General features: G+C 43.1%; 1 protein-coding gene across 5 annotated transcripts in view; it reads left to right on the top strand.

Moving 5' to 3' along the window:
• Window positions 1-3,772: 3,772 nt before the first annotated feature.
• The window catches only part of HIPK3 (homeodomain interacting protein kinase 3), a 102,664-nt gene continuing 84,688 nt past the window's right edge, over window positions 3,773-21,748 (top strand). For 2 of the 5 annotated variants that reach the window (XM_025357331.1, XM_025357329.1), the window contains exon 1: window positions 3,773-4,157. In XM_025357331.1, the coding sequence (XP_025213116.1) occupies window positions 4,136-4,157 (22 nt within the window). In that variant the 5' untranslated portion in view covers window positions 3,773-4,135. Of the gene's footprint in view, window positions 4,158-4,659; window positions 5,312-5,757; window positions 6,118-21,748 lie in introns of those variants that run through there. The other 3 variants (XM_025357332.1, XM_025357330.1, XM_025357333.1) reach the window with 2 other exon arrangements.

The following is a 21,748-nucleotide window of genomic DNA, read 5'->3' as shown; positions in this document are numbered from 1 at the left end:
AAGCAAGCCAGGATCTCCTGGGAGGGAGGAGACAGAAGTCCTCTTGGTGAACATCTCCTCCTTGATACTAGTAACTAGGGGGCTCTTTTTGGTTGACAGGGTACCTCCTATTCTCCCAAGGTCTAATGGTAAGAAAGGATACCCAAGGACTGGAGAAGAAAAACAAAAACAAAACAACAACCAACTTCCCTGAGGAAGGGGAGTGTGGGTTGGCGACTCAGGCTCTGAAAAAGTTCCCAGCTTTTTCTTGAAACTGCATGGCTTTGGACAGAAGCATCGGCATCATTTGCGGAGCCTGCGGAGGGCCATTTCTTCATAGGAACACCTATATGTGGTTTAACGAGGAGCAATGGCAGTGAAGAACACAAGGTGAGTGTGAGGAGGACTGGCCTCCTTTGGGAAGACTAATTTATTTTTATTTTTAATTTTTTTTAGGCAGAGTTTCATTCTGTCACCCAGGCTGGAGTGCAGTGGTGTGATCTCAGCTCACTGCAACCTCTACCGGCCAGGTTCATGCTATTCTCATGCCTCAGCCTCCCAAGTAGCTGGGATTACAGGTGTGTGCCACCACAACCAGCTAATTTTTGTATTTTTAGTAGAGACGGGTGGGCTGGTCTCGAACTCCTGATCTCAGGTGGTCCACTCGCCTTGGCCTTCCAAAGTGCTGTGATTACAGGCATGAGCCACCACGCCTGGGCTGGGCAGAGTCATTTTTGGAGGCAGAGGTGGGAGGAATAGCTGAGGGAAAGGGCTTGGATTTCATGGCTGGGTCATCTCAAACAATTGTGACTTCTCGCAGTGTGAGTTTATGGAGGGCTTCTTACTGATTCCACAGAAAATTTATTTTTTCACTTTACAAATATTTGAGTTCCCTTTACATGCCAGGCCCTGTTCTAGGCTCTGGGGATCAAAGCATCAAGAAAACAGACAAAAATTCTTGCCCTCTGAAAGCTTACCTTGAGGGACAAGGCAACAGAAAATATATACCATAGTATCTAAGATGATGGCAAGCCCTAAGGAGAAAGATAAAGACAGGGAGTGTAAATCACTGAAGAGGAGGCTTCGCCATGAAGGCAATATTTGAGTAAGGACAGGAAAGAAAGCTGGATGGCTATACTTGAGGAATGTTTCAGGCAGAAGGTGATCCTGGCACCTATGAAGCTCTAGAGAGTGATTGGAGTAAGGAGACAAAAAGTTGATTGAGTTCCTTGTGAGCGAGTTCTGTGAAGGATTTTATTTATTTATTTATTTATTTATTTATTTATTTATTTATAGACAGGGTCTTACTCTGTCACCCAGGCTGGAGTGCAGTGGTGTGATCACAGCTCACTGCAGCCTCAGGGCCCACCTCAGCCTCCCGAGTAGCTGAGACTATAGGCGTGCACCACCAGGCCAGGCTAGTTTTTGTATTTTTTTGGAGAGTGAGAGGATTTTTTTAAGAGGCTAGGTCTTGCTCAGTGATATAATTACAGGTGTGAGCCACCAGGCCTGGCCCTTAAGTAATTTTTTTGAATGAAAAGATTAAGGTTTTTTTTAGTATCTTCTTGTTTAGTTTTTAGAGGCAAGATCTTGCTGTCACCCAGGCTGGAGTGCGGTCGCAAAATCACAGCTCACTGCAGCCTGGAACTCCTGGGCTCAAGCGATCCCCCGACCTCAGCTTCCCAAAGTTCTGGGATTACAGGTGTGAGCTACCATGCCCTCCCCCTAGCTGGCATTTTTGAGAGATCTTAGCACTATGACAAATTTTCCCCAAAAAAACCAAAAACCCAAAAACCCTCAAACTTTATAAAATAGCTACATCAGGGGCTTTGAGAAATTATCTAGATGTTTGTATTCAGAATAGACTTGAGGGCCCGGCGCGGTGGCTCACACCTGTAATCTCAGCACTTTTGGGAGGCTGAGGTGGGCGGATCACTTGAGGCCAGGAGTTCCAGACCAGCCTGGCCAACATAATGAAACCACATCTCTACACTAAAAAAAAAAAAAAAATTAGCTGGTTGTGGTGGTATGTGCCTGTAGTCCCAGCTAGGTGGGATGCTGAGGTGGATGGATTCCTTGAGCCCAGGGAGTTGAAGCTGCTGTGAGTAGAGATCACACCACTGTACTCCAGCCTGGGCAACAAAGTTAGATTCTGTTGGGTCAGGAGATCGAGACCATCCTGGCTAACATGGTGAAACCCCACCTCTACCAAAAATACAAAAAAATTGGCTGGGCGTGGTGGCACAGGCTACTTGGGAGGCTGAGGCAGGAGAATCGCCTGATCCTGGGAGGCAGAGGTTGCACTGAGCTGATATCGTGCCACTGCACTCCAGCCTGGGTGACAGAGCGAGACTCTGTCTCAAAAAGAGAAAGATGTGAGGGGGAAGAAATTAGAGGTAAAGAAATTAGGTTAGGAGACAATAGGTATAAAGTGAAGAGGGGCTGGAATTAATCATTTACTTATTTTGCAACATTTACTAATGTCTTACTACAAGTCAGGCACTGTATTGGGCACTTGCGATGTAATGGTTAAAAAAAAAGATGAGACCGGGCACAGTGGCTCACGCCTGTAATCCCAGCACTTTGGGAGGCTGAGGCGGATCGATCACGAGGTCAAGGGATCGAGACCATCCTGGTCAACATGGTGAAACCCTGTCTCTGCTAAAAGTACAAAAATTAGCTGGGTGTGGTGGCATGTGCCTGCTGTCCCAGCTATTCGGGAGGCTGAGGCAGGGGAATCGCTTGAACCCAGAAAGTTTGCAGTGAGCCGAGATTGTGCCACTGAGATCCAGCCTGGCAACAGAGTGAGACTCCATCTCAAAAAAAAAAAGAGTGAATCCCCTCCTGGAATGTATAGTGTAGTGAGTAGCAACGTACAGGTGATAGAAAGGAAAATAAATCCTTGTCCCTCATTTCCACCTCTTCATAGATGTAGCAAATACAGTGAATGAAAGCCCTCCATTAGAGATGGCTTCCTTAAATGTCTGCAAAAATTCTGAAATTTGAAATTCTAGTGGAATAGTTTCCCTGTTCCTCCTGAAAGATTTATCTACTATTGTAACTTTCTCCTTTGAGTAATGATTTTTATCCTATTTGGTTCTTTTGACTATTGTTCTTAAGAAAAATAAAAAGTAACGAAATACTAAGTGAAAAGGAATGGTTCATGGGCTGCTCTCTGAAAGGTAGCCATTGTTTTGTTCTTCTATATTGGAAGACTTTTCAGCTGGTTATCCTCCGTAACTTGAAAACAACTGTCATTCAAAGTGTTATTTCCAGTGGTCTCAGGGCATACTATCCTTTCTCTTTTATTTTATTTTTTGAGACAGAGTCTCTGTCGCCCAGGTTGGAGTGCAGTGGCTCAAGCGATTCAAGGGATTCTCTTACCTCAGCCTCCCGAGTAGCTGGGATTACAGGCGCCCGCCACCACGCCCAGCTAATTTTTGCATTTTTAGTAGAGACCAGGTTTCACTATGTTGGCCAGGCTGGTCTTGAACTCCTGACCGACCACAGGTGATCCACCCGCCTCAGCCTCCCAAAGTGCTGGGATTACAAGTGTGAGCCACCGGCCCGGCCTCCTTTGTCTCTTAAAGGCATTCTCCAAAATACTCATCTTCCGGTTTGAAGAGCAGCAGGGATTAAATGTGTATTATTATATATGCAGCAATTTGCCACTCCCTTTGCCCTGCCCCAGTTACTGCAATAGAAAATGTCTGGGAATAAATACATCTGTGGTAAATTCAATCTTCCTAGTTAAGATTATGAAGGAAACAAAAAAAGGACACTTCCATTCCAGAGAGAAAGGTGTTTGTTTCCCAAAAGGTTAGACATTGATTCAGAACAAAGGGAACCTGAGGAAACCGGTATTAAAGAAAATCAACTCTGAATGTGAGGTATTAGAACGCCATTTGTTTCCTGGGGGAAAGTAAGGAGGAAAGAGCGGGTGGGAGACACGGGCTTTACTGTATAACCTTGGTCATGTCACCTAAACTTCTTGGAACTCCTGAGTGTAAGAGTTGGGACCAAGGATCGCAAAGGTTCTTTCATTCCTAAAATTCTATGGTTCCACGATTATGTGAGTTGAAACAGGCCATTCTGTTGATTTCCTAATCTCCAGGAGGAAGGAAACTGATCTTTGGGGGTTAAACCGACTAATTTAATGGAGAATCACCAATGTGGAGGTGGGCGAACTTCACAATTACGGGGTTTTGGACAGTAGAGGTGCTCTTGAAAAATTTCCAAGAGAACCTTTCCCCCGTCCTTTAACCTGGCGTTACAATTCTCTTCACTCTTTGGGATAGGGGAGCGGGCAGAATCTATTTTAGATTGAGGTAGTTCATTTGACTGAGCATTTCCCCTTTCCGTATTTTTGGACCCTTAACGACCAAATGCCGAGAAACAGATCCTTAATTACGGTTCCTGGATCTCCAAAGGCCTGTAAAATCCTGCTTCCGCATCTTAATCCTTTCTTCGGGTATTGGGATCTTTTTTAAAACGTGTATTTCTGGCGGAGGGGGCATGGAGTGAGGTTCAGAATAGCAGCGCGGGACTGATGGATGCTTCTTTCGCGGGAGGCTTGGCTTGTGGGACTCCGGGTCGGGGCCGCACGGGCTGCCAGGCGGACTCCGGGGGACAAGGGCGCGGCTGCGGACTGGCGGGCGGACCCCGGGGAGGGGCTTCACGGAGGAGCAGCGGCCAGAGCGGAGCGGAGCCGCCCGGGCTGGGCGTGCAGCGCTGCCGGGCGGGCGGTGGCGCTGCGGAGGCGGTGGCCGAGGCCGGCGGGCGCGGAGGAGGGGCCCGAGGCTGGGGCGGCTGGTAGCAGCTGCCTCAGTGACGACTGCCGGCATCTCGGCGACCTGAGGAGATCAAGCTGCGGGCCCCGTCGTCGCCGCCACTCCCGCCTGTCTTCCTTCTCCGCTCCCGGCCGGGGCGTCAGGAATGGGCCCCAACCGCCGTGGGCCCCGCACCCTGCGTCGCCCGTAGGCCCCAGCAGCCGGAGGCCAACCGGCCTCCCACTACCCCTCGCCCTAGCTAAGCCGTCCCCACCCCAAATCCCCGGGAAGGAAGATGAGGGAGACAGGCCCGGCGCTTAGCAGCCAGAGCAGCAGCAGCAGTAGCAGCAGCAGCGGCAGCGGTCGCGGGAGGGTGTTTCGCCGTTTCCTCTCAGCCGCCAGGACAAGATGGCAGCGGCCGCGGAGAGGGGCTGAGCCCGGGCTGGGTGGTGCCGCCTGCTGAAGCGCCTGGCTCCCAGTCCCCGGCACGGCTCTGCGCCCCACCCCGGACATGCTCAGGGCTGCGGCCGCCCGAAGAGGAGAGAGCGCAGGCCTTTAGGAAGGTAAGGGAGTCGAGCGAGGGGCGCCGCCACCCCGGGGTGTGGGGATCGGCTCCGTCCGCGGGCTCCACGGCCAGCGAACCCCAAGCCTGACCCGGGTCTGGCCCGACCCCTCCGGAGCGGCCTGCACTCGTTGCGCGTCCCGTGCCCCATCCGCATCCCCAGTGCTCTCGTGCTCCCAGTTTCCGCCCTAGCCCCCGCGGTGTGGCCCGGTATGGGCCGCTCCCTCGAAGCCGGCGCCACGCCAGGCCCTGGGCCGCCGGACGCGGGGGCCGCAGCCTCCGGGAAGCCGCGCCTGGCCGGGGCTCGGGGGCCTGGGCCTCCCCCTCCCCCTCCCCCTGCCAAGGTTGCGCAACGGCTCTTCCCAGCAACCGAAGTTTTGTTTAGTCCCACGGGGAGCCTCTTCCCCCTCGGCAGCCCAAGGCCGTAACGACGGAGATCTCTTTCCTTTCATTAAGGGGAACAAACGCAAACACGCGCACGCACGCAGCTTGAGCACCCCAGCCGATGGCCCCGTCCCCGGCTTTGTGGCCCCGTCCCCAGCGTCGCGGAGCGGCGGGTTTGCAGGGTGTCAACTCTGGGGACGTGCGTGCGTGTGATTGTTGGGGTGGAGAAATGTGATCCGCGGCTCCGCGTCCCCAGCGGCGGCGGGAGGAAGGCGTGGCGGCCGCGCGGCGGGGCTGTTGCCGGCTTCTCTCGTTACGGTGGCGGCCGCTCGCTTCCCTTCGCCGCACTAGGAGAACTGGCGGAAAGACTTTGGAGGAGAATGTCTGTTTCTCTGTCGGGAGGGAGACGGCTGTTGTAAAATGGTATGTGGCTCTCGGGGAATCCTGTTGTTCCCCAGTCTCATCTCTGCTTGAGGAATTGCGCTGAAGAGTGTATGCGTAAATTACCCTGGACTTGTTACAGAGTAGTCGTAACACGTTCAGGCCTTTGAACCGTGTTTTCACAATCTCTTACTGCCCTGTTAGGGAATTTGTTTTTCCACCTGTCAGTTGGCTGCTTCTAATTATAATAAGGGGCTTCTATTGGCAACAGCAAAAAATTTCAGTTTATCGTCCAGTTTAGAGGGAAAGCTCATAGTTGGTTCTATTGTCAACTTTGTTTTGATGTCTGTCTGGTACAGGGCCGGAAAAGTTAGCTGGCAAACCAGTCTGCGCGTGTGCTTTTGCGTACTTTCTAGTAGTTTGGATATCTGCTGACGCTTTTTCCCTTTTTGCTGTTTTAGGTATTTGCTTTTAGCTGTAGCTTCTGAAGTGGGAGTACTTATATTCAAACCATTTCAGTTAATTTCAAAGTTTTGGTTGCTGGGCTCTTTAAAATTTTTAAAGAGGTTTCCTTTCTGATCAGATTTTTTGATGAAAAGTCTTGAGCCGTAACGGTGGTTACTGTTTACCCAACTAAGACATTTTAATCCTATATTCTTGTTTAATTTTTCAGAAGCTGGTGAAGTCTCACCATATGTTTGATAAGTCTAGATTCTGCTTATGTTTGCAAGTGCAGTGCTAATTTTATACAATGAGCAATGATAAGGTTTAGATAGGTCATGATTAAGCTTAGTATTTTAAGTAAACAAAATATGACTGACCTTTTTTAAAAAAAGTTTTCATAGTTTTATTGATTATCTTATGCTTTCGTGACACTTATCAGTAATTGCAATTTTACCAGCCAGATACAGTTATTTAGTTTTAAGTCAATGAAATATTTCTTGGTGTATTTATGGCTGCATTCATAAAGTGCAGAGGACTCTTATTTATGAAATATAATGCTTAACCTGTTTGAGGTTTATTTTTCTTTTTTGAAATTTACGTATTTAAAATTTGTGTTAAGGCAGAGATGTGTTGAAATATTTGTGATGTTTGGGCTTGTCGTTTTTTTGGAAAAATTTGTTCCTTAAGTCTCCCCCCCACCCAAGGGGATCTCTTTTCTAAGGAAAAAGTATTTGTGGAGAACCTTAGATTAAAACTGTTGTAAAAAAGTAAGATGAGTTTGAAATCTAGAACAGAACTGGCCATTAAATGTTTCAACTTTATATTTGGGCCTTGCTGACTACAGTAGCTAAACATACATATTAGGCAAGCAGATCATAACATGGTAAGCCAGCCTTACTTAGTTTATTGTCAAAATATATTTTCCATTGAACTAGTCATTACCTTGCTTATAAACCAATGTCATTGGCTTTTGGGCATGGGGTTTTAGAGTCACATTAAAATGGATGGTTTATATGAGATACTTCTTCTTGTAAATATGCTTGAAAAGAAGCTGTAGATCATACTCTTAACTTTTTGGATACCATAAAATAGGGTGTAAATTACAGAGGTAGGTTGCTGTTGCAAGTGTGGCGTGGGCACATAGGTTTTTATGTTTAATGCAAGATATGGAGAGCCTCCCTGCACCCCCTGCAACTTAAAAAAGCAGCAGCTATCAAATTAATTTTTTGATTGAGCTTTTGTTTTTAATATTTGATGCATGAACCCGAAAGCATATGGAAAGGAGGAAAGGGAAAATGTAAATTTCAGAATGCTGCAATATTATTTTTCAGACCTGATTCACATCTATTTCATGGAATGCTTGTTTGCATGTTATTTTTTATTTGAAGGTTAGTATGACTTATCTTGGTAACTTTTGAAGTTAACTTTATTTTACCAGGTAAGAGAGTTAACTTATTAAGTGTTATTTTCGTAGCAACAGTTTACCAAGTATGATGTTGAGGTAAATTAGAATTGCACTATTGGTGGTTAATTCAAAGGCATAACAATGTAGTTCCCATTGCAACCTCACATTTAAGTTTGGAGATGAAAAGATGTCATGGTAATATTTAGATTCAAAGATATTCTATGGAAATTCTCCATATTTAAAAATGCTTCAAGAAGTTGTTATTCCTGCCTCTTAACTCTTAGAGGACACAGAATAACTTGATTTATCGCTGCCAAAATAAATATTCGTGTTGTAGCTGTCCTGGTTTTCTAATGTCCAAAGTTGAGACTTCCAATGTGGTGTGTTTAACTTGGAAGTTACTTCTGAAGACAAACTACTAAAACTTTGTTAAAATGGAGGACTCTATCAGTGTGTTTATTTTTTAAAAGGTATTCCGCCCCCACCCCCCACCCCCCGACCCCCAGCCTTTCACTGGGATGTAGTATTTCTCTTTTTTAACTTGTCGAGAGCTTTGTCATGGGGAATCTTTTGTGTATGATACCAGTGTAAGTCTAAAGGGATTTTATATATATATACACATATATATATGTTTTTTTTTTCTTTTTAAACTTTCAGGTTCAGGGGTACATGTGCAGGTTTGTTATATAGATAAACTTGTGTCATGTGTTTGATGTACAGATTATTTTGTCACTCAGGGACTAAGCCTAGTACTCAGTACTTTTTCTGCTCTTCTCCCTCCTCCCATCCTCCACCGTCTGGTAGGTCCCAGTGTCTGTTGTTCCCCTCTTTGTGTCCATGTGTTCTCATCATTTAGCTTCCACTTGTAAGTGAGAACGTCTGGTATTTGGTTTTCTGTTCCTGAATTATTTATTAAGGATAATGGCCTCCAGCCCCATCCATGTTCCTGCAAAGGACATGACATTCTTTTTTTATGGCTGCGTAGTATTCCATGGTACATATGCAGCATATTTTTAAAAAATCCAATCTTCCATTGATGAACATTTAGGTTGATTCCATGTCTTTGCTGTTGTGAATAGTGCTACAATGAACATATGCATGCATGTGTCTCTATGATAAAACAATACATATTTCTTTGGATATATACCCAGTAATGGGATTGCTGGGTCCAGTGGTAGTTTTGTTTTTAGCTCTTTGAGGAGTCACCACACTACTTTCCACAGTGGCTGAACTAATTTACATTCCCACCAACAGTGTATAAGCCTTCCCTTCTGCAACCTCATCAGCATCTGTTATTTTTTGACTTTTTAGTAGTAGCCATTCTGACTGGTGTGAGATGGTATCTCATGGTTTTGATTTGCATTTCTCTAATGATCAGTGATAAACTTTTTTTCATATGCTTGTTTGGCCACACATATGTCTTTTGAAGAGTGTCTGTTCGTGTTTAAAGGAATTATTTTAAATGTCCTAACTGGTTCCGGATCCAACTGCTTAAAAATATGTATCTTGCCTAATACTTAGGCAACTTATATTAAGAATATATATTTAGAGAAGTACTGAGTCAGTGGAGGCTTTTAGGATAGTCAGTACTTATGTGGCCTACTTAAGGAAGAATAGTTCACTTCTTTTGGTTGGCTTGGTATGCAGTTAAGAGTGGTTTGGAGGAAGAACAACTTAGTGTGCTGCTTCTGTAGCTTTAAGCTTTTGTTTTGAATATTAGTCACTTGTAGGACCAAGATAGAATAGATATTTGCAGGATGTATGTAACACATTTATAAGTTTGTCAAATGAAACCTTGAGCTTTTTAGCAGATCAGGCTGTTCTCCTCAGTTGATACTTGGAACATATGTTACTAAACAAAGGCAGCATATTGTCTGGATTCTGAGACACCACTGTTATACCAGGGACCTAGAGCCTCTGTTCTTACTGTGTGGAAATTAAAACAACTAGATGAGTATTGTCAATATGTATTGTATTTTTAGGACAGCATTTGTGGTTTGGAGACAGTTAAGTTATTAAGCAGATTTACTTTGTCTTTTATATTTGGCAGTTAATGCCAAGTTAGTACTTGCGAAGGCTTTTTTCAACAGAAAGTCCTTGAAAGGGAACAAACTGAGGACCATATTTTTGACTTTACATGTATTTTGTTACTTTAAACTAATTTCTGTAATTTTTATATTTAATCTTTTCTCTTTTTATATTTATTTTTTCTATTTTTGTATTTATTTTTTCTTTTACAGACAGGGTTTTGCTCCATGGCCCAGGCTGGAGTATAGTGGTATGATCGTAGCTCACTGCAGCCTCAACCTCCTGCGCTCAGGAGATCCTTCTGCCTCAGTCTCCAAATAGCTGAGACTACAGGAGGTACCACCATGTGCGCTAATTTTTTCATTTCTTTTTCTTTCTTTCTAACATGGTCTTACTGACACCTGGAATTTTTCATTTTTCGTAGAGATGGGGTTATGCTTTGTTGCTCAGACTGGTCTTGAATTCCTGGGCCCAAGCGATCCTCCTGACTTGGCTCCTAAAGTGCTGGGATCACAGACGTGAGCCACCGTGCCAGGCCCAGTTTCTCTAATTTTCTAAAATAATGAGACCTTTTCCATTCTGTAGGAGACTGAGTGGGACAGTGGGTGGTGAGGCAGGTAAGATAGGGGAGACTGGACAGTAGAAGGGGGAAGAGCTTGGTTTAATTGAATTTGGGAGACTGAAATCGGCTTTAATTAATTAATTAATTAATTTCTGAGATAGGGCCTCGCTCTGTCACCCAGGCTGGAGTGCAGTGGTAGCTCACTGCAACCTCCGCCTCCAGGTTCAAGTGATTCTCCTTTCTCAGCCTCCTGAGTAGCTGGGATTACAGGTGCCTGCCACCACACCCGGCTAATTTTTGTATTTTTAGTAGAGACGAGAATTTGCCATGTTGTCCAGGCTGGTCTCAAAGTCCTGGCCTCAAGTGATCTGCCCACCTTGGCCTCCCAAAGTGCTGGGATTACAGTAAGCCACCGAGCCTGGCTGCTATGATTTTAAATGTCCAAGTTGCTGGAGACCAGAGTTCACTTAGTGAAAAAAATTGTAATAGCTTGAAGGAAAGATTAAGTCAGTGACCTGCTAAGTGATCAGTCTTGTGAAATAATAGCATCTCTGTCTATCATCCTTGACCTCAGTTTTTAAAATCCCTCCCCCAACCCCTTCCTCTTTCTGCCTTGTGTTTCTTCAATCTGAGAGACTTTTCCTTAAGGTGGAGTTTGGGGAAGATAAGCTTTTTCTACAATTTAAAAAAAAAAAAAAAAAGTCTTATGTTCCAGGACTAATCTGAAGCTGCAAGTGCGAAGACTATAGAACATTGCTGTTAAAATGAGTTTGAATTATAGGATATATCCTTTTAGTTTCTGGAGATAATAAAAAAAAAAACTCAGATACATCATGTATGAATTAAAACTCAGACTTCTGATACCTATGTCTGTAACACAGTCCTTTTCACCTTTTCTGAGATAAGTATCTCTTTTAAAGACCAGATTTCCAGGTACACTTTCACCTTGCGTTTTCTTTGCTGCGAATCTTGTCTTTTTTTGTTTTTAAACAAAAAGGTCACACTTAAAGAAAAGTGGCTATTTAGAGAAGCATAATAAAGGAAAATGTGGTATTTGCTCATTTGAGCTGTACTTCTTTCTTTAGCTAAAGATCTAAGTTGTGAAAGACTGATTCCTTCATTATAATTCTTGATCATGATGAAAGTAAAGGATTGCCAAGGCTGGTCAGATATAATTTTTTTTTATTTTGCGTAACTGTTTATGCTGGGACACCTTTTCCCATCCAAGTACTGATGAGGTCTGACCCTGCTTAGCCTCCAAGATCAAGCACGTTCCAGGATCAGAAATTTTTCCATTTCTAATCTAGTTTGAAAAAAACAGTTTAGGCCGGGCGTGGTGGCTCAAGCCTGTAATCCCAGCACTTTGGGAGGCCAAGACGGGTGGATCACGAGGTCAGGAGATCAAGACCATCCTGGCGAACACGGTGAAACCCCGTCTCTACTAAAAAATACAAAAAACTAGCCGGGCGAGATGGCGGGTGCCTGTAGTCCCAGCTACTCGGGAGGCTGAGGCAGGAGAATGGCGTGAACCCGGGAGGCGGAGCTTGCAGTGAGCTGAGATCTGGCCACTGCACTCCAGCCTGGGCGGCAGAGCGAGACTCTGTCTCAAAAAAAAAAAAAAAGAAAAAAACAGTTTAGATTTGGTAGGCATTGAAATCAATAGAGTTTGAGGCGATCTCCCCACCCTAAAAATTTTGTAGCTTTTATAAATTATATTTGATTTAATGCAGATTACCAAGAAAATTGTTTTAAGGTTGCTAGAAAATAAAAACTTGGCTGTATTTGGCTAGACAGTTATTTTACTGTGGAAATTTTAGAAAGTATTTGATTTGCTAAAAAAAAAAAGTTTATTTCAAATTCTTTAACTTCCCCCTACTTGGTTGTATATTATTTATAAGTATACAAAATATTTTAGAGTTTTTAAAAACAAAATAGTGAACTTGAAAACATTTGCAGGAAATAACTTTTTGCTTATTAAATATTTCCTACCTTATAAAGTGGCATATAAAGGCCTAAAAGTGCCAACTTTTAAAGTCTGTTTCAACTTTTAAAAGTATATTTCAACTATGTGTTATCTCTTTAATAATACAGAGAGTCTGGTAGGTTTGGTAAACTATACGACTTTAGATATATAATGCTACGGTTTTAAATAGTTAATAAGATAGATTAGAGTGATAACACTGACAACTGAACCTGACTTTCTAGACATTTCTTCCAACGTATGACTTAAATGAATACTTCTGAAGGCTCTATGTATGTAATTTATTACAATTTTTATTGAGTTTAAATAGGGTATAGTGACATAAAATCACAATGAAAATTACAGGTTATGCTGTTATATGACCTATAGCTATGATGCAGTGCTATATTCTCAAAACCAAATAAGAATGTTTTGGGCCAACTTCTAATAAGACAGTTTCAGTGGAGACAGTAAAATGTCTCTGCAGTATATTGGTTGTAGTTTTGTATTTTAAAGTTAGGTAAGAATAATATTGGGTTCAAAAATAGTGGATTTGTAATCACTGTTTAGTGTGCTTTAAATATTTTTTGTAGCTGATCACAGACTGTCGCCACAAAAAAGCTAGAAATTTTATTATGACAGATAATGATAAAATATTTGTATGAAAACTATCTTATCAGCCAGGCACGGTGGCTTATGCCTGTAATCCCAGCACTTTGGGAGGCTGTGGTAGGTGGATCGCTTGAGCATAGGAGTTCAAGACCAGACTGGGTAACGTGGTGAAATCCTGTGTCTACAAAAAATAAAAAACTAGCTGGGCATGGTGGTGTGCACCTGTCCCAGCTACTGGGGAGGCTGAAGTGGGAGATAACTTGAGCCCAGGAGGTTGAGGCTGCAGTGAGCTGAGATCGTATCACTGCAATTCAGCTTGAGTGATGGAGTGAGACATTCTCTCAAAAAAAAAAAAAAAAAAACAATGGGCTGGGCACCGTGGCTCACACCTGTAATCCCAGCACTTTGGGAGGCTGAGGTGGGCAGATCACAAGGTCAGGAGATTGAGACCATCCTGGCTAACGTGGTGAAACCCCGTCTCTACTAAAAATACAAAAAAAATTAGCCGGGCGTGGTGGCGGGCACCTGTAGTCCCAGCTACTCAGGAGGCTGAGGCAGGAGAATGGTGTGAACCCAGGAGGCGGAGCTTGCAGTGAGCCGAGATCACGCCACTGCACTCCAGCCTGGGCGACAGAGCGAGACTCCATCTCAAAAAATAAAACATAAAAAACAAAAAAAAGAAACAAAACAAACCTATTTTATCTAGTACATATTTGAATGTCCACTAAGTGCAAAGTACTGTGCAGTGAACGAAGAGACTAACACGTGGTCCCAGCTTTGAACAGGTGTATGATAAGTGAAATTAGCTGAATACTGTAAGTTTTCTTTTATATTTGTATATGTGCACCTAAGTTAGAAAAACACTGCTTAAGAAAAGTGATTTAACGATAGCACATTCAAACTTCTTAGGCTGTTTATTTTATTAAATATGAAATATTTAAATGATATTAAAATGGTAGCATTCATGTTAAAGTTGTGTGTTATTCACTGCTGCTCTTGCAGTGAGTAAAACCAAAATAAGTCATTGAAAATTATGAACACTCCTGTAATCCCAGCACTCTGGGAGGCTGAAGCGGGTGGATCCCTTGAGGCTAGGAGTCTGAGACCAGCTTGTGCAACATGCAGAAACCTTTTCCTACCGAAAAACGAAGAAAGTACAAAAGGTATGCAGGCATGGTAGTGCATGCTTGTGGTCCTAGCTATTGGAGAGGCTGAGGTGGGAGGATTGCTTGAGCCCAGGGAGGTCGATGCTGCAGTAAGTAAACCACAGTTGCGCCACTGCACTCTAGCCCCTGGAGACAGAGTGAGACCTTATCTCAAAACAAACAAACAAACAAACAAAAACCCCAAAAACCCAGATTTTTAACTTTATTCATTTTTTTTAAAACTTTGCCAAGTCCTGATTGAAAAAAAAATTACCAGTTTTATCTTGTGACAAGTGTTTTCATTAGGCTAACCAGATTTATAGTCAAAGTATCTTATAGAGATAAACTGTATGTTAATTTAAATAAAGAGAAGGTCATATTTCTCAGATGTGGCTAATAATACAGTTCTTTTGTTTTCTCATGATTTTTTCTTCTGGACCTGTACAGTTTTCACATTGCCTGAGGGAATTCTATTAGGCTTGCCTTTTCTGGCAATATTTCCTTTCTCCTAAATTTAGAATGCAGAGCCCTTTAAACCTCATTCCTGTGCCAACCTGTGGAAAGTAAACAAAAGGTGAAAACATTTCAAGTTTTTTTTTTCTTTTCTTTTCTTGAGACAGAGTCTTGATCTGTCCCCAGGCTGGAGTGCAGTGGCGCAACCTTGGCTCACTGCAACCTCTGCCTCCTGGGTACAAGCGATTCTCCTGCCTCAACCTCCTGAATAGCTAAGATGACAGGCAACTGCCAGCACGCCTGGCTAATTTTTGTATTTTTAGTAGAGACGGGGTTTCACCATGTTGGTCAGTCTGGTCTCAAACTCCTGACCTCAGGTGATCCGCCCGCCTCGGCCCACCAAAGTGCTGGGATTACAGGCATGAGCCACCGAGCCCGGCCCACATTACAAGATATTTTTAAGAATGTTGAACCTGCTAGCTGTAACTTATTTGAAACCACTACACAAAAGGAATATTATTTTTGTATTTCATTTATGTAAGTTAAAAGTGTATTTAACTTGGAGTCCTTAAAAGCAGAGTTGTGAAAATGGCAAGTATTTTATTGTTTTGCTCCTAGTATAATTGTATATAATACAGTATTCTTGGCCAAGCATGGTGGCTCACGCCTTTAATCCCCGCAGTTTGGGAGGCCGAGCCGGGCAGATCACCTGAGGTCAGGAGTTCGAGACCAGCAGGACCAACATGGTGAAACCCAATCTCTACTAAAAATACAAAAATTAGCCGAGTGTGGTAGTGGGCGCCTGTAATATCAGCTGCTCGGGAGCCTGAGGCAGGAGAATCGCTTGAACCCAGGAGGTGGAGGTTGCAGTGAGCCAAGATGGTGCCACTGCACTCCAGCTTGGGCGATGAGTGAAACTCCATCTCAAAAACAAACAAAAAACAGTATTCTTAATGAAATTTAACAATTTGGCAACATTTTGATATTTTATACACGTGTATTTAAAATCGAATTCTGGGCCGGGTGTAGTGGCGCAAGCCTGTAATCCTAGCACTTTAGGAGGCTGAAGTTGGAGGATTGCTTGAAACCAGGAGTTTAAGACCAGCCTGGGGTATATAGTGAGGCTCCATCTCTATAAAAAATGCAGTTACCTGAGTGAGGTGGTGCATACCTGTAGTCCTAGCCACTCAGGAGGCTGAGATGGAAAGATCATTTGAACCTAGGAGTTAGATGCTGCAGTGAGCTAGAATTGCACCACTGCATGACACCTTAGACAACAGAGTAAGAGTCTGTTGCCAAAAAAAAAAAAAAAAAATTAAAAAAAGAATCTTGTATGCAAAAGTGTTTGGTATGATAACATAATTAATTGCCAATAGCCACGAATGGAAAATTTTTAGGAGTATTTGCCTTATGAGTTGCCTTCTCTAAGCCTAGTGTGGCATTTCTTTTTTTTTTTTTTGAGACAGAGTCTCGCTCTGCCGCCCAGGCTGGAGTGCAGTGGCGTGATCTTGGCTCACTGCAAGCTCCGCCTCCCGGGTTCATGCCATTCTCCTGCCTCAGCCTCCCGAGTAGCTGGGACTACAGGCGCCCGCCACCTCGCCCGGCTAGTTTTTTTGTATTTTTTAGTAGAGACGGGGTTTCACCGTGTCAGCCAGGATGGTCTCGATCTCCTGACCTCGTGATCCGCCCGTCTTGGCCTCCCAAAGTGCTGGGATTACAGGCTTGAGCCACCGCGCCCGGCCTCCTAGAGTGGCATTTCTGAAACTATTTGTAGTGATCACTCTGTAATTTCTCCTTAAGTATCTCAAAATCTGAAATCTCCTTAAAGTATCTCACATCTGAAGGTCTATCTAGCTTGAAATGGTTTTGCATTAATTCTATTGCAAGGAAATGAAAAACCTCATTTCTTTTTTTTTTTTGAGACGGAGTCTCGCTCTGTAGCCCAGGCTGGAGTGCAGTGGCCGGATCTCAGCTCACTGCAAGCTCCGCCTCCCGGGTTCACGCCATTCTCCGGCCTCAGCCTCCCGAGTAGCTGGGACTACAGGCGCCCGCCACCTCGCCCGGCTATTTTTTGTATTTTTAGTAGAGACGGGGTTTCACCGTGTTAGCCAGGATGGTCTCGATCTCCTGACCTCGTGATCCGCCCATCTCAGCCTCCCAAAGTGCTGGGATTACAGGCTTGAGCCACCGCGCCCGGCCAAAACCTCATTTCTTAACCTATTAGAAGTTAATATATAACATTTTTGGAAATGTTATACTTTCATTTAAAAATATGAAATAGTATCTGAACTGTTCCTCAAGTTTAGGGACCATGTTCTATCCGTTTTTATGTTCCCTAAAGTGTATAATAGACATTGGAAAACAAACGTTATTATTATAAAAGGAGTCAGATACAGACGTATGATACTCAACTCACATACTTTAATCAAAGTGTAGCCTCTTTATTGCGTAGCTTGGCAGGTACCTGACCAAGCAGTTGTGAACGTGTCATCGACAAACTTAGCTTCTCAAAACTCTCCTTTACTCCTGCCTCTTTTTTTACTTCTAACAGATGAGTCTCTTTCCTGTGTAAAGGTCAGTAGGTATGACCTTCTCCCAGATTTCCAACCCTTTACCTCTGGACTTAACTCCAATAGTACACACTTTGGGATTTCACTCCTCTCTCAAGGAAAGATACATCTCTTAATGCCTCCGAGATTACTCCCTATTTTCTATGTGGGGTTCATCCAGAATTGTGTTTTTCAACATCTGGAGCTTGTCCAAAAACTTAAAAGTTCTCTTTTTTTCCTGCTTTTTTTTTTTGACAGGTAACATTATATATATTTATTGTGTACAACATTGGCTCTTTTTCCTTCAGCCTTTTAATATGCCCAAGTATCTGAGATCTTAAGCAGCCATCTTTTAATTGTACTTCTTCAAGTCTAGGGTCCTCTGTTTCTTTTTCTGTTTCTTCTGACCTTCTTTAATGTGTTCTTTGACGTCTACTTGGATTTCTGTTCACTTCATAGCCTTTGGCAGTATAGTTTTGTCCATGCCACTTTAATGAAATTGCTCCTACTAAGCTCCCCTGTTGTTTTCTTTTATTTATAGTTTATGTATTCCTTCAGATTGTGTTTATAGTGTCCCCTACTCAGTTCTTAGCTTTCAGCCCATATTTTGAACCTCGTTTTCATCTCCATATTTTCCCCTACAAATACCTCAGGATTATCTTGTTTCTAAATCCTTTGCCTAGACTCCCTATCTAGCATCCTCATTTCTATTGCCTTTTGTGTGTGTGTGTGTGTATACATATATATGTGTGTGTATATATATATGTGTATTTTTTTTTTCTTTTGAGACGGAATTTTGCTTTTGTTGCCCAAGCTGGAGTGCAGTGGCATGATCTTGGCTCATTGCGACCTCTGCCTTTCAGGTTCAAGCGATTCATCTGCCTCAGCTTCCCGAGTAGTTGGGATTACAGGTGCGTGCCACGAGGCCTGCTAGTTTTTTGTATTTTAGTAGAAACGGGGTTTCACCATGTTAGCCAGGCTGGTCTCGAACTCCTGACCTCAGGTGATCCTCCTGCCTCATCCTCCTGAAGTGCTGGGATTACAGGCGTGAGCCACCATGCCTGGCCTGCCTTTTGTTTATGTTTAAAACATTTATTTATTTATTTATTTTTTGAGATGGAGTCTCTCTCTGTCACCCAGGCTGGAGTGCAATGGAGCGATCTCGGCTCACTGCAACCTCTGCCTCCTGGGTTCAAGCAATTCTCCTGCCTCAGCCTCCCAAGTAGCTGGGATTACAGGTGCCTGCCACCACGCCTGGCTAAGAAAATTGAGAATGTATGAAAACTTACAGTAAAAATAAGATATTAAAAAGAAAGTGTATAACAACTGTATGAAAATGCTAATTACAATTTTATATGAACAGTGAAAAAATTGGAAAAAAAGTGCAGCAAATTACGATATGCACATAGGATAGAACATTATGCTGCTATTTAAAATAATAATAGTTGATAAGAGTCTGGGTGTTTAGGCTCATGCCTAAAATCCCAGCACTTTAGGAGGCCGAGGTAGGTGGATCACTTGAGCGCAGGAGTGCTAGACCAGCCTGGGCAACATGGTGAAACCCTGTCTCTAATTAAAAAAAGAATACAAAATGTGATAAAAAGAATAAGAGAAAACATTGTTATATCAAGTTATCATGTATTTTAATTTTAAGCATATGATAGAACATATAAATGACTTGAAGGAATTAGGTTCTTTTCCCTGAATACTTTGTAATTTTATAGTAATGGAATAATTTCAAAATGATTGCTATGCTGAAATTTAGCCTCTTGTTAATGTGAATGATGTATCTTTTCATGATTTTATGGCGAAATACTTTAAGTTTTATATTCGTCTAGTATACCAGTTCTAGCAGTGTGATTCCAGGTAAATGATACTGCCTTAGTGGTAATTTTTACTCAATTCGCAAGGTTCTATGAGTAAATAGCATTCTAAGTGTTAATATGATAAATAATGATATAAAATAACTGTTTTGGCATATTTCGCCATGTATAGTGAATATGCAATCATTATTTTCATATCTGAGATTCTATCTAGTTTCTTGTGCAAATGCCTAAAAATTGGTGGCTGGGTGTGGTGACTCACAACTGTAATCTCAGCACTTTGGGAGGCCAAGGTGGGCAGATTGCTTGATGCTTGAGCCCAAGAGTTTGAGACCAGCCATGGTGAGACCCCATCTCTACAAAAAAGTACAAAAAATTAACCGGGTGTGGTGGCATGTGCTTGTCATCACAGCTAACAGGGAGGTTGAAGTGAAAGGATCACTTGAGCCCTGGCGGTCTAGGATGCAGTGAGGAATGATTGTGCCACTGCATTCCAGCCTGGGCAACAGAGCAAGACCCTGTCTCACAATAAAGAAATAAATTTTAAAAAGTCAATTTTAGTTACTATTCGAGAATAGATTTCTAATCAGTAAACTGTAACTACTTTGCAGCCATTTTCAGTCTAATGAGGAAGCACATTTTTATTTATGGGATCATTGGCTACTTAATTTTAAACTTAAGGTGTGTTAGCTGTTAGTTACATATGCAACTTAAATTTGAACTTTCTTAATATCTTTCTTTTTTATACATTGATGGTGTATTTAAAAAAATCTCTTCGGCCAGATAAATATGAAGAAAAAAGCTATTTTTATCATTATAGTTCTGATATGTATGGTTTTTAGTATCATGCATTGATAGTATGACTTTTTACACTAATATAAAACAAAGAAAAATCTGTTTTTTTATGACACTTTCAGTAGAAGAAAGAAAGAAATATGTAGCCTTGCTAAGTCTATCTAAATTTGTGGTTTTGATGCACAGCTTATAAGCAACCCAACAATGTGTCACTTAAAGTTAATGATTAGATGTATTCAGGGCCAGATAGAAGCAGTTCTAATAGATTTTTAAGAATTCAATGTCGTGGTTGGGTGCAATGGCTTACGCCTGTAATCCCAGCACTTTGGGAGGCCGAGGCAGGTGGATCACTTGAGATCAGGAGTTTGACACCTGCCTGGCCAACATGGTGAAACCCCGTCTCTACTAAAAATTCAGATTAGCCAGGTGTGGTGGCAGGTGCCTGTAATCCCAGCTACTCAGGAGGCTGAGGCAGGAGAATCGCTTGAACATGGGTGGTGGAGGTTGCAGTGAGCCGAGATCACACCACTACACTCTAGCCTGGGTGACAGCGAGACTCCATCTCCGAAAAAAAAGAAATTCAATGTCGTTTCTTTGTGGGTACTGTCTTGAGAAGCTGCTTGTTTTCTTTCCTTTTTAGATTTTTGTAAATTACATTGTTGTTCTTTAGTTTTTCTGGCTTTCCTAAGGAGACCTGTTGCAAATTTCTGCTGTATCCCCTTCCTCAAATTTGTCATAAGAATGAGAGAGATCTTTCTCCTTTCCTTTTTCCTTTACCTTTTCTTTTTCCTTTCCTTTCCTTTCCTTTCCCTTTTCCTTTTCCTTTTTCTTTTTTGTTTTTGATGGAGTCTCATTCTGTTGCTGAGGCTGGAGTGCAGTGGTGCGATCTTGGTCTTCCCTCCCTCCTTCCCTCCTTCCACCCACCCTTCCTCCTTCCTCCATCTCTCCCTCCCTCCCACCTTCCTTCCCTCCTTCTCTCCTTCCTTCCCTTCCTTCCCTCCCTCCTTCCCTCTTTCTCTGTTTCTCCCCTCCTGTCCCCTCCTGTCCCCTGTCGAGATGAGTCGTGCTTTGTCACCCAGGCTGGAGTGCAGTGGCAGGCATTATCATAGCTCAAGCAACCTCAAACTCCTGGGCTCAAGGCATCCTCTCAAGTAGCTGGGACTATAGGTGTGTGTCACCGTGCCTGGCTAATTTTTTTTTTTTTTTAAATAGAGATGGGGTCTTGCCATCTTGCCCAGGATGATCTTAAACTCTTGGGTTCAAATGATCCTCCCTCCTAGGCCTCCCTATTGTTTCCGACTTGATACCAGAGAGTTTCCTGAAGCCATTGTAAAGGGCCATCCTCAGTTGACAAGATATAAGTGACAGTTAAACTTTGAAAATTAAAAAGATTATTTCTACATTAGAAAGGTTTTGGGCTGGGCGCGGTGGCTCACGCCTGTAATCTCAGCATTTTGGGAGGCCCAGGAGGGCAGATCACGGGGTTAGGAGATAGAGACCATCCTGGCTAACATGATGAAACCCCATCTGTACTAAAAATACAAAAAAAAAATTAGTCGGGCGTGGTGGCGGGCGCCTGTAGTCCCAGCTACTCGGGAAGCAGAGGCAGGAGAATGGCGTGAACCTGAGAGGCGGAGCTTGCATTGAGCCGCGATTGCACCACTGCACTCCAGCCTGGGCGACAGAGTGAGACTCCATCTCAAAAAGAAAAAAAAAAAAAGAAAGGTTTTGGATGATACTTCGCAAAATTTCTTAAAAAGGGCATTTATATAAAGTGGAATGTCTGGCAACTGCAGCCTGAGTAGAGAGAAAACATAATTGTAGAAATTTAAAAAATGCTTTGAATTTAGCAGTGTAAGGCATATTAGGACCCTATAGGATCTTAATAGAATTTGGA

This window comes from Theropithecus gelada, chromosome 14, assembly GCF_003255815.1.
Source record: "Theropithecus gelada isolate Dixy chromosome 14, Tgel_1.0, whole genome shotgun sequence".
Lineage (NCBI taxonomy): Eukaryota > Metazoa > Chordata > Mammalia > Primates > Cercopithecidae > Theropithecus > Theropithecus gelada.
This window is presented reverse-complemented; position numbering and strand designations above follow the sequence as displayed.